The sequence below is a fragment of the Silene latifolia genome, chromosome 2, assembly GCF_048544455.1.
Source record: "Silene latifolia isolate original U9 population chromosome 2, ASM4854445v1, whole genome shotgun sequence".
In the NCBI taxonomy this organism is placed as follows: Eukaryota; Viridiplantae; Streptophyta; class Magnoliopsida; order Caryophyllales; family Caryophyllaceae; genus Silene; species Silene latifolia.
The window spans coordinates 47,892,302-47,904,553 of record NC_133527.1 but is presented as its reverse complement, the minus strand read 5'-3'; the positions used below and the strand labels follow the sequence as shown (position 1 = coordinate 47,904,553).

Here is a 12,252-nt window from a genome sequence, read left to right as displayed (position 1 = left end):
AAACTTAGATTTTGGTTAATTTTTTTAATTGTTTATATAACGCCTTTATTGGATATAAAAATTATCTAATTAAAAACAATATTTTTGTAAAACAAAGTTAATAAAATAATTTTAGTAAAATCGACAATGTTATACGGAATAAAAGTGTTGAAACATGAACAATTGCTTTTCTAGGTCTTAACACAAAATATTACAAATAGTAAATTTTATAATTAAACTTCAAATGGAGTTAAATACTAATAGTATAGAATTGTTAAATTCTCTAATATCCTTATCTAAAAAACCGCGCATTTACGCGGGATCTATACTAGTATTCATTAATTCAACAAAGGACTCAGGACTCATGCATGCAACTTGGTTATTGATTGTGTAGTAATCTTGAAATACAATGCATATTATTTACGGAAGTTGATCAAGATGCAACAAAATGCCTAAATACAATACAAATTAAGGAAACGTTGTTTTTGGTATTCATTTTATTGAAACAAAGACACGTGCTCTATGATGTGTCTTTCATTTTCAACAGAGCGACTAATATTGGAATATTATCCATCTACTATATCCCACCCCTTTAGTACTCTGTTTTTGTGTCACGGCTGTTCGGGTACACATTACCCCATCACTGCTTGTTATCTGATCGGTCCATGCATGCATGCTGTCTTCCAAGTTACACTCAACAAATAAAATTCAAATAAGACCGTTATCACTTCTATATTGTATAACTGATTTACTTTTTTTTTTTTTTTTTTTTTTTTTTTTTTGTATCTTAAAGTAAACAATACTCGCAATTACTCATATGTTATAATGTGCTATGACTGTTATCATATACTCCGTATAACAGTTTCATAGAAGATTAAGTACGCATTATTCTGACCGTTTCTTGTTTTGAGACTAACTCACATGGTGTATGGCTGAAAGGTTTCATATCTAGGCTTAGAGTGGTTGACTCTATTAGTAGGCCAATTCGAATGTATTGTGATAATTCAGCTGTGGTATTTATGGCTAAGAATAATAGAAGTGGAAGTCGAAGTAAACACATCGACATTAAGTATTTGACCATAAAAAACGTGTTCAGGAAAAGAAAGTGATCATAAAACACATTAGCACTAAATTAGAAGATAGAGAATACTTAGAAAGATATCGAAGTTAGTGAGAGAAGGGGGGGAAAATTGAATTACATTAGTTTTGTTTTATGGTTTAACATTAGTAATTGAGAAGGGGGGAAAATTGAATTACATTAGTTATATAATCTATGAATTGGACCCCAAATCATGTTGGGACCAAGGCTTTGTTGTTGATGATGATGTAGTTGTTGTTGTTGCTGTTGCTAAAGAAGAAAGTGTGACGTATTATTGGGTTTCTATATAGAATATTGAATTTCTTTATTACGGAGCATTTTTTATTATCTCAGGGGAATATAACGGTTAAAATTTCATATGTTTGGTAAGTTGCTCTTGTATATTTTAGCATAACTCCACCCCCTTTTTAAAAAGACTTGTGGATTGCACTAATTTTTTGTTGTAAAAAGATAGATATGTTAGCTTTCTTTTGGCGCATATCACGTATGATAAGAAGATGAGTATAAAGTATGTCATGAATCGTCACGAAAAAAAAAAAAAAAAAAAAAAGTATGTTATGACTCGAAAAGAAATAGAGTATAGGTAGATTTGGGCATTACAGCTTGGCTTTGTAGAACTACCGTATTTGGTAAGTAGCTTATGAATGCGCATAATCGTTTCCCAGTAATATCACATATAAGTATAGAATGGTTTAAAAAGAGAATTGAAGGCAACTAGTTGTTACCTTGTTCTATTTAACTAGGCCTTATTATTAAAACGCCAAAGAAAATTAGCAGAAACTTCAATACTAAATCTCCAAGAATTAATGTTCGAGGATGATCCTGTACATAGCAATACTATACCAGCAATTTAGCCAATCATCTGTCTACGCTATGTGATCGTGTCTTTTGACGTCACCTGATCAAAAAATAACAAGAGTCAAGTATTTAGATTGTGTAGGTAGTATTGAACCTAGCAGCAGGGACAATTAAAACATAATTAGTGAAGATGACGTAAATCCAGAGTAACTCAATTGTTACCTTAAATCTATTTACAGTAGCTATTGAGCAAGGATTGTGGTGCCACAGGCAGCAGGAGCATGCTTTCCTTCTCTATATACAAGGTTTCCCCTGACAAATGTTGCTAATACCTTTCCGGATAACTTTCGTCCCATGTAGGCCGATATACTCTACAATGAATGAATGATTCAATAAAAAAAAAAAAAAAAAAAACTTGAATTAGTCAAATGATGGGAAAAGAAGAAATCACCAATTACCCGCCTATGGTGAAGGGTTTAGAATTTCATTAAACCGGGAATGAACTTTCCTGTTAAGATGAGAGTTGAACTCTCGACTATGGTGGGGTAGGGTCGTAGGGATCATTTGTATGCAACCTCAAAGCAATGTTGAGCACACAAAAGAGCATGTTTCGAGAAACCCATAATTAAAATTATAGGGACTTATGTTGGAACTAATAACTGACTATTTTTATGAAAAATGTTAATAAATCAGGTGTAATATTGTATTGCATACTGGATGTTTGGCATATGAAGGATGATTATCATCAAGGTGGAACTCGGTTTCAGGTTCCCATGCGACTATGTCCGCGTAATTTCCAACTGCAATGGCCCCCTGTATATATGCAAACCCTCAAGTTAAGAACATATCTAATCAGTTCATAAAATAATACTAATACTCAACACTTGAACAGAGCCACAAGTATGTCACTTTGAAACGAAATTTACTAAGCCAAAACATATAGACACTTGAAATGACCAAGTCTGACACTACATCATGCATAGTTGCGTACCTTGAGATGTTGGCCAGCAAGTTTGGCTGGTCTCTCGCTCCACCAAGACGTGATTTGTTCAAAAGTAACACCATATTCGCGACCAGAAGTCCATGTTGCAGAAAGTACATACTGCGCATTTTCATGCTTATGAGATACATAAGGAAAAGAAGTGCTAAAGAGTCAAGAATCAATTTATAAGGACAAACCTGCAAAGACGATATACCACCCCAGGCTTTCAAGAAGTTGCCCTGCTCTAGAAGCTTGAGCGATGGAAGTGAAGGCGAATGGTCAGAACTCAACATGTCCACATCATTAACCTGAAAACCAACACCACAATCAAAAAACCAGATCTAGCCAGTAGACATATCTCCTCGTAATCCAGGGTATACTTCGTTTACTGTTTCCAGTTTGGTGACCTAAAATATAGTACTTGTAACAGTCAAATTTAATCTAAACAAATTGCTCTACTGTCGTTTCTAATACAAGTGAGATTTAATTATACTACACCAAAGCCCGCACCATGGAAACAATTTCAACCTCAGAATTAACGAAGTGAAGATTCTGGTTTTGATTTTGCATTTTGCATTTTGCATTTTGCATTTTGGGACAGATTATGGATACCTTCAATGCTTCCCATAGTTTATCTTTGTTTTCACCATCACGGATAGGTGGAGCACACTTAAACCGCGTGTCTCCATATGGGATCTCTTCAGCAGAAAATGAAAGGTAATGTGGACATGTTTCTACAGTTAGGCTGTCACCTCTGGCCTTGGCTTTCTGAAAAAAAATAAAAATGGAAGTTGATATGATGCTGCCAGAAGGAGAAGACAAATTAGTCTCACTTAGTCACTTGTATTAATATTTTCCGGTAATTGAAAGTTTTGAATAATGTGGTTTATTGACTTATATTAAAGGGCTAACCTTTAAAAGATCTAGTGGGACAAACATAATACCTTTAAAAGATCTAAAGAAATTCCAGCATCAGAGAGGTGAACAACGTGAAGATGAGCGCCTTCTGAAGGACCACCAACTCTTGTGTCTTCACTGACTGTCAAGAGATCTGTAATTGCTGCTTGCTCCCTGGCATATGAAATACGAGGTGTCTCAGGAGACAGGAAAGACAGAACAGACACTCTTCTATAAGAGAGCTTTGCCAATTACCATACACAAAAACAAGTAGGTTGATCTCACTAACTTTATGGCTAATAAAGGGAATCTACACAAAAGATTCAACAACAACATTACCCCAGTGCCTCAATGGCTCCCGCAAATTGCGGGGTAAGGGGGGGTCGGATGTACGCAGCCTTACCCTTGTGTTAGCAACACAAAGAGGCTGTTTCCGAATGACCCAAGATGGAAATTGCGTCGAGAACTGCATCAAAGGACCGCAAATGCTACTAGATAATATAAACCAAGTTAGCATCATCCTAAAGTGGGGTGTGGGTCACAGTTAATGTATTATACAACCGGTTGTATATACAACTTATTCAGTGTTGTGGTCCTTTGTTACAAAGTTATCGAGCTCTATTAACAAAATTATCGAGTTATGATACAAAGTTGTTGAACTTAACAGAAAAATTATTGAGCTCAATAACTTCGTAAAATAGCTCAATAACTTCTAAAATAACTCAACAACTTTGTGTGAGAGCTCGATAACTTTGACGCGGTTGTACATAGCTATTATACAACTAGTTGTAGGATAGTATTTGTGGGTCAGGGAAGGCCTAAAAGCGTTAAATCTTGCCAATTTACAAGTGGCCAGCCTGTTCCTGAGAGATCTTCAAGAAATTTCCGTGAAATATAAAAATTTATATTTTTAATTGGCTGATAGATAACTACGATACAATAAAAGTACACAGGTGCGTCGAACTAATTATAGAACAAGGAGTACTCCTATCAACAAGGTCTGCGTAGGCCTTAGAGCTCAACAAAAAATACATCTACATCCTTAGAAAATGTTGCCAGTGACTACAACTGTACAAATTTCTAGTTATCCTGTCATAAGACTGAGAACAATCATACGCCCCTACTAAATCAACCACATTAAACTGTAACCCTGAAAACATCTAAAATTACAACTAACAACTACAATTTCCCAAACTCAGAAATTTTAACATGAAGCAAGCAATTAAGGTAGCTGAATCACCACTCCTAATACTTCACCCTCCAGCTCCATTGCCAGTCACCATACTTCCTATATTAAATTTTCCCAGATAACTCACAGCCTGCTCTTGACTCTCACCTGCCATACTCACAGTTCCTTATCTAGAGGCCTCAACCTCATCCCGACATTCTCAATAACCAAAACAAGTTGTAGAGGACAATTGGAGGTTTTTGAAGTGTATTTTGGTTTTACCTGAAGGCAAAGTAGGAACTAGGTTATAGAATTAATCTACAAAAAGAGTATTCCCAAGATTATCAGAAAAAAAATTGCTGCTACTTTTACAAACCCAATGGAAAATAGTATTGTTGTTAGGTTGTTTTACTTTTACCTTCTCACCTTTCTTAATTATGAGAAACAGTGGGTAATGAAGAATTGAAGATGATAATAGTGTACCAATAGCAGGAAATTTACTAAGAAAGAACATGATTAGTGGTACAAACTACAAAGGTAACATGAAAACAACAGAAGTAGTTTAATAACATCAGGAAGTATCACATCTCATAGCTAAGAATGTCTCAAATTAGAAATCGAAACGATTATATAACTGATGTAGGCTTCCAATAATCTTTAATAACTTTGCTGAAATAAGGCAAGATACAACTCACATTGAAGGAGGTCTAGTCTTGAGGTAAGTCGAATATAACTTAACGTCACCGTCATTGTTATCTACAGAATCTTCTACAAGTTTTTCCTGAACTTCAGCATGAACTAACAAGGGTCTTTTGAATTTAGCCAATACCGATAGTCCCTCCTTCAAAACCAGCAGATTCTTAGTTAGATGGCAGGAATTATAAAATATTCTAATGTATAATGAATAAGAAGTACAAAGGACAAAACCAGTGTTCAAAGGTTCCAAATTGAATTCCAGAAAAATGTAAAATGTTTTCTAGAGATGCAAAGCAAGAAAACAACAAAACATCTACTAGAAGTCTTGCATCATTCTTGACCCAATTATGAAAACACTGTGAAGTTGTTTCAAGACGACCATATTGAGAACTACGTCCACCGATTGTAGTTCACCACTTAAGAAGCACAACAGTTTAGTAAATCATTTTGTTTGTTTTTTCCTATCCTATTACAAAACTGAAGAATAACAAAGTCTTGGCTCTATTTAAGACAGAAATAATGAGTTATCGATAACTTACTAAGAATATAAATTACCTTAATATGACTTATGTTTGTCATGGGGAAGTCATTGATTCCTGACGGGCACATGAAAGACTGTTGAAAGATAAAGTGAGGTATAAGTCAGTGCAATTTATCACACTTTGATAATCTGATAAAAGTACTTAAATTTGGACACAATGGCATGATTCCTCTATTTGTTAAGCTGCACCTGATGATTGGTATGAGCTAATTACCTTTAAGCCAAGGACACCTGCTCTAAGGAAGTTCTCTAAAGCAGTTGCATTGAAAGCATTTTCAGGAACTAGACCACCCCAAAAACCTGACAGTAACCCCAGTTAGAAATATTCACTTCCAACATCTGAGAAAAATATAAAGGCTTTGGGGCATGGAGCTTACCAACATCGACATAGATTCGATTCTTTGCAGCCTTGATCTGTTGAAAAGACATTGACGGAGGTCAAAATGAAATCTAGATATGGTCACATTATCACAAGCACAAGAAATAAAAACTAACGCTCCCTCCATTTCACACTGTTAGACTCATTTGACTTTTCCCTCCTTACCCGAATGGCTAATTGACTGAAATGGAACTAGAGTAAAATAGGGGAGTCAGTCATTGGTACCTTAAGGTCGAGCGTTTGCACAGACACAGTTGAAGGCTCACTGTTCAAAGGCATGTCTATTAGGGTTGTTATTCCACCTGTCATAACCTCATTTAGATTAGATTTAATGAAACGAGAAATAGCAAGCAAGTACAGAATAACATGATGTTCAAAATTTAGTTATAGTACTATCTAGGCCTAATGGCAAATGTCTTGTGGTATCTGTATATATCATTTTCCATCCAAATTGAAAGATATGGACAAGCAATCGAAAAGGGAAGTACCAGCAGCAGCAGCTTTAGTTCCTGAAGGGAATCCTTCCCAATCGTCTCTCCCTGGATCATCTAAATGTGCGTGCCTGCACACAAAAAACAATAAATAAGAATTTCATTGATGCTACATTATGTTGACAATAGCAGGGTGCTATGACATATGAATACTCTCCTGTGATTGAAGAGACTTTCAGTCGTATTCATTCCTTAAAGTACTTTGCTTGTAAAACTAGTTTTTCGTCACACCTAAGGGTCGTTTGGATTGAAGGAATTGGAGAGAAGGGGAGGGGAGGGAAAGGGAGGGATTTAATTTCCTTTGTTTGGATAAAAAATATGGGAGAAAGGAAATGGAAGGGGAGAGAAATGAGAGGACTTATTTTCCCTCCTATAGAACAAATTATAATCTTTCCAAGGGTGGCAAGATTTGGAAAGAAAACATTATTTGGACTCTAATTATACCACCACCATCCTTCAATCCTCCATCCATTCTTCATCTCCCTCCTTCCTCCCCTTCCATTTCCCTTCATAATTTTTGTTATCCAAACACTCACATTCCATTTGCCCTCCCCTTCTCTCCCCTCCCTTCACCTCCCCTCACTCCCCCTCCCCTCCCTTTCCCTCCTAAAATTGTATCCAAACGGACCCTAAGAAAATACACATGATGCAATCCCCAAACTTCTCAGTTATTATCAAAGTGCACAGCGTATTGACAGAACGGACAACTAAAATGTCCGCGTTTCTATATTACAACTAAAATGTCTTCGAATAATTACATATTCTGATCAATTGGAATCACAGTATATTCATATTTTTTTTTTTCCATGTTAACCTTATGTTTTCCCGGCATCCATTTTATGGCTCCACTACAGCTGAAGTGCATATATATACATCAAGCATGAAAATGGTGGTTCAATTTACGATGATGAGTAAGTGTAAGTGAGTTGTTCTTACACATCAATAAGGCCAGGCATGACAACGGCCTCACCAAAGTCGACTATTTGATCTCCCTTTGTTATTCCACGCCATTGTTCATCTTTAACAATACTTATAACTTTGCCATCGTTTATCTCGACTGTTTGTATCCCACATTCAGGAAATTACATTAATTTGGTAGTTATGCAGAAAGAAGCGGTTTTCCATTTTCCAGAAATTTGGTTATTTAGCTGACACAATTATTACAAACATTATACATGGACTTAAACTTACTTGCACCAGAAATAATGCCATTTGGTGTAACAATCCGCTTGCTGGATATCCAATAATGGTTGTTATCAACAAGGCTGCAGCCTGATGAAGATGCCTAAAACAACATACAACGTACAAGGAAGAAAACCTCAAGTTAAGAGTTAGGGAGTCAAACAAGATTTGTTTTAAGCAAATACCCTCTGCCTTTTTGCTATGATTTGTACAAACGTATTCTAATATTAGTCAAATTAATCACATAAAATCAATGATGAACAAACAAAGACTCAAATATAATTAAACAACTTTTTTCTGGCAACATAAAAACGTTGAAGAAAAATTTGGTAAACTTTTTTAATGGAGTCAAAAACTAATTAAACTTTGATTCCCACGGAATAAATTAAAAATGGCTCAGTACAATACTGTACTTCTATCTGTTGTTTAGTACTCATCCTTTAATGTAGTTTTGACGCAATTTTCATATTCGTTCATTTGGAAATAACTTCTTTGTATTGTTTATAACCCAAGGGTAAGGCTCCTATATCCGAACCCCCTTCAATTTGGGGGGGTCATTGAGATATTCATTGAGATATTGGGTTACTGATGTTTTTGTAGGTACACCACATAGCGTACATTAAGTGAATAAGAATATCGGAAGTAAGAGCATTTTTGATAAATAACTAAGCAAAATGTAAGTAGAATATAAAATGGCATTCAATTTATTGAGTCATTCGCGCCGGATTTATATAAATACATGTAAGAGACCAGCCCACAAATATGTGATGTTATATCCTAAAACCAAAACCAAATGGAGACAGAAGGAGTAGCACAATTACTTATAAAGTAATCTCTTCGCTACTTTTTCAACCAATGTAGGACAATATCTCCACATATATGAAAAGAGACCTCAACACAATTTTATTATTTGAAGCATATGGTATAATTAAGAGGAGAAGATAGAAAAGATAAGGTTGGTAATACTCGTCATAACATTAAGCTCACTATGTTCAACATATCTTATTTAAAAATTCATTTTAATTATTATGTTTGGAAACTTTATGCTTATAAATTACTGTAAAATAGTGGAGAAGCAAGTCAAGGTTGACAACTAAAGTGAAAGAGAGACGTTTGGAACTTGGCTAACTAGACAGACGTCTACACTCAACACTCTTCACTAGTTTGTTGAGGGTAATTTTCTTGTTTTTTTTTTCATGGAAAACAACACCTACTTAATTACTTAACTACACTTCCGGCATTCGAAGAAAAAAAAACAATACTAGTAATAATTAGTTAGTTTATGTTCCATTTTCATGGAAATATTGCATAGTAAACTAGTAACCTTGATCCAAGGCAAAACCAATCTAACCCTCTGTTTCAACTAATAATTTACACTTTTTTTTTTTTTTTTTTTTTTTACTCCATAGAACGATCTCATCGCGTAAATTTTTTTTTTGGTCTAAACCATCCGGTAATCCAAACCACATTGGGCCGACTAATCCGGATTTCGAGCGTGTCCAAGGATTACGGTATTTAAACCCCTCCCAATCGCAGTTGTGGGGGATCGATCCGCAGACCTCCCTACCAAGCGCAGCCCCATGCTACCACTGCGCCAACTAAGGATTGGTACATCTCATCGTGTAAATCGTACATCTCACTTGTACCATACTGATTTAAGGATTTAGCACCCAAAAAAACAGTTTCACTTATACTGAGAATATGTTATTTTAATAAGGCAGCTTAGATAAAATAATTTCACTACTTAACTTGAAAGATATTTAAACAAACGCATCGGTGATTGACGCTTGATGAGATGAGTATTCCTTGTTTTATCGAATTGGTTAGACTTGTAAAATTATGTGCAATAAAATATCAAAACTCTCAAGTATACCACAAAGCCACAAACTCATAACTGAAACGGGTTTCAGATTATTATTGACTTTTATATTAATATATCAAATCTAAATTTTTAGAACCTCGTATAAGTGTGTATTTTTCACATTTGTATTTTTATCAACTATATACGTCTCTTTTACAAGAGTAATCAGAGGTAAAAAAATGATACTGTAGAAACGATGGAAATAGTAATAATCTAATGTGACCAAACCCAAATTATGCATGGAAATAATATGGATCGGGTATACAAAAGAAAAAGAAGAAACGGAAAATACCTTGAGAGAGTTTTTGAGAAAGAAGAGAAGAAAGGCAGCGATGATAGGAAGGAGTATAGATATTATTACATTCTTTTTCTGCAACTCCATCACTCTCTCCCTCTCTAACCCTCTCTAGATCTTTATCTGGTTATTCTATTCTATTCTATTATGAATGAATGAATGAATCTACACAATTCAATTGAATAGATTAATTCAAAACTAATGATAATTAAATTAAATAGTCCTACGCAATACGCATATCACCACTTGTTCTTTATTTTATTTTTTAATTTTTATTATTATGGAGGAATAAAGAGAGAGAGAGAGAGAGAGTGGGGTGGGTGGGGTGAGGAGTATCTGCACCAGAATCATTGGAATAATAGGAATCAGAGAATCCTTACATAAAAGGGACCAATCAGATGCGTTACATCCGCTCATTTTGACTTCTTGCCTTTTTTTGTATGCATCTCGTCTTTATCAATGCCTCACGATTCTTCCGACTTTAGTCTAAGATGCGTTTTCTTGGGTGGGGATCGGGTTGGCATTGCCACTGGATTCTATCCCACTTTCTCACTTCTCCCACACTTGCATTCTCGCAACTCGCAACTCGCAACTAGATACTAGAACATTGCGGATATTTCGTCTTACTTTTATTGTTAACCTTTTTTTTTTTTTTTTTTTTTTTGGTGCTCATTTATGTACGAGTTTTACTCATTTATGGACGTAAATGATCATAATACCCCTTTAATTTAATGATTTCACTTTAATACCCTTCTTTCAATCTCTATCTCTCTCTTCTTCCTTTACTCTTTTCTCACTCTAACTACCACCATCGAACCACCACCCGTCAGCCACCATCCACCACCCGACTCCGAGTCCTGAAATAAAAAAAAATAGTAAAAATTACTAAAATAAATACAATACATTTATCAAAAAAAAAAAAAGAAAAAACAAAATGAAAAATTCGGAAACGTAATCAACGTAATTCATGTACTATTTTTGTGACTTATTGCGATTTGATTGCTCATGTTCACAAATCCTGCAAGTTTAATTACTGTTGGTTTCGGGCTATTTGTTGTGCCTATGTGCTAGAATAATTATTAGAGTTGGTTTCGTTGTTCAGCGAGTTTAATTACTTGATTGATGCGAACCCTAATCTAATTAGTGTAAATAAGCCCTAATATAATTAATAAAATTAAGAATTAGAATTATTACCTGATCGATATAAGAATTAGCATTCTTAATTGTGTAATTTGACGGATTTGAATAATTTTGTTTATTTGATTAATTTTGTGAGGGAGAGAATTAGAGAAATTAGGCAAATGACATACTATGGAAAAATAATGAAAAAAAGTACATGAAAAAGTAAAACCCGTCCATGAATGAGCAACTACGTTTTTTTTTACCAGTGAGAATTACGGGCGCATTTGAATTAAATTGTACAAGCTGTTTGGGCCAAATCTTACATACTGGGCCGTGGAGAGTAATTAGGCTAAGCAGCAAGGTGAGTCGGGTAGCTCAAGAATTACGCAAAAGGAGTCCATAAGTACATAAGCCCAACACGAGAGGGAGGTGGATCATGGGTCACGAGTAGCTGGTTAAGGGAAGCAGCATGCAAGCCCACTACAACTATCTTAAGAAGTAAGCAAACTAAACTCTACTAGGATTTAGTCTTATATAAGATGAAGAGGAGAAGAAGGTATTCAATCATTCATACACATAAAGCCTCACGCATAATACTAACAATCTTGCCGTCAAAATCTCTTGTACTCATGACCTGTATTGCACATTATTGCTAGTGAAATCTTAGAAGGATGCTGTCTCCTTTCTGCGGTCGTTTCCCACATTGGGTTTTCCGCGTCACCAAATCCCTTGTGTCAATCTCCTTCTTTATGTTCATTATTA

At 35.2% G+C, this 12,252-nt stretch overlaps 1 protein-coding gene across 1 annotated transcript; it reads right to left on the bottom strand.

The window, feature by feature from the left end:
- Positions 1–1,686: 1,686 nt before the first annotated feature.
- On the bottom strand, positions 1,687–10,694 carry LOC141642702 (allantoinase). The gene is made up of 16 exons (XM_074451575.1): positions 10,366–10,694; positions 8,222–8,315; positions 7,967–8,087; positions 7,028–7,101; positions 6,765–6,841; positions 6,538–6,574; positions 6,375–6,460; positions 6,175–6,234; positions 5,619–5,764; positions 3,803–3,929; positions 3,471–3,626; positions 3,056–3,166; positions 2,868–2,978; positions 2,591–2,689; positions 2,099–2,247; positions 1,687–1,976 (listed from the first exon to the last, which is right to left on the bottom strand). Exons 1-15 carry the CDS (start codon positions 10,453–10,455, stop codon positions 2,119–2,121), a joined length of 1,518 nt encoding a protein of 505 aa, XP_074307676.1. The 5' UTR covers positions 10,456–10,694; the 3' UTR covers positions 1,687–1,976; positions 2,099–2,118.
- Positions 10,695–12,252: the final 1,558 nt, after the last annotated feature.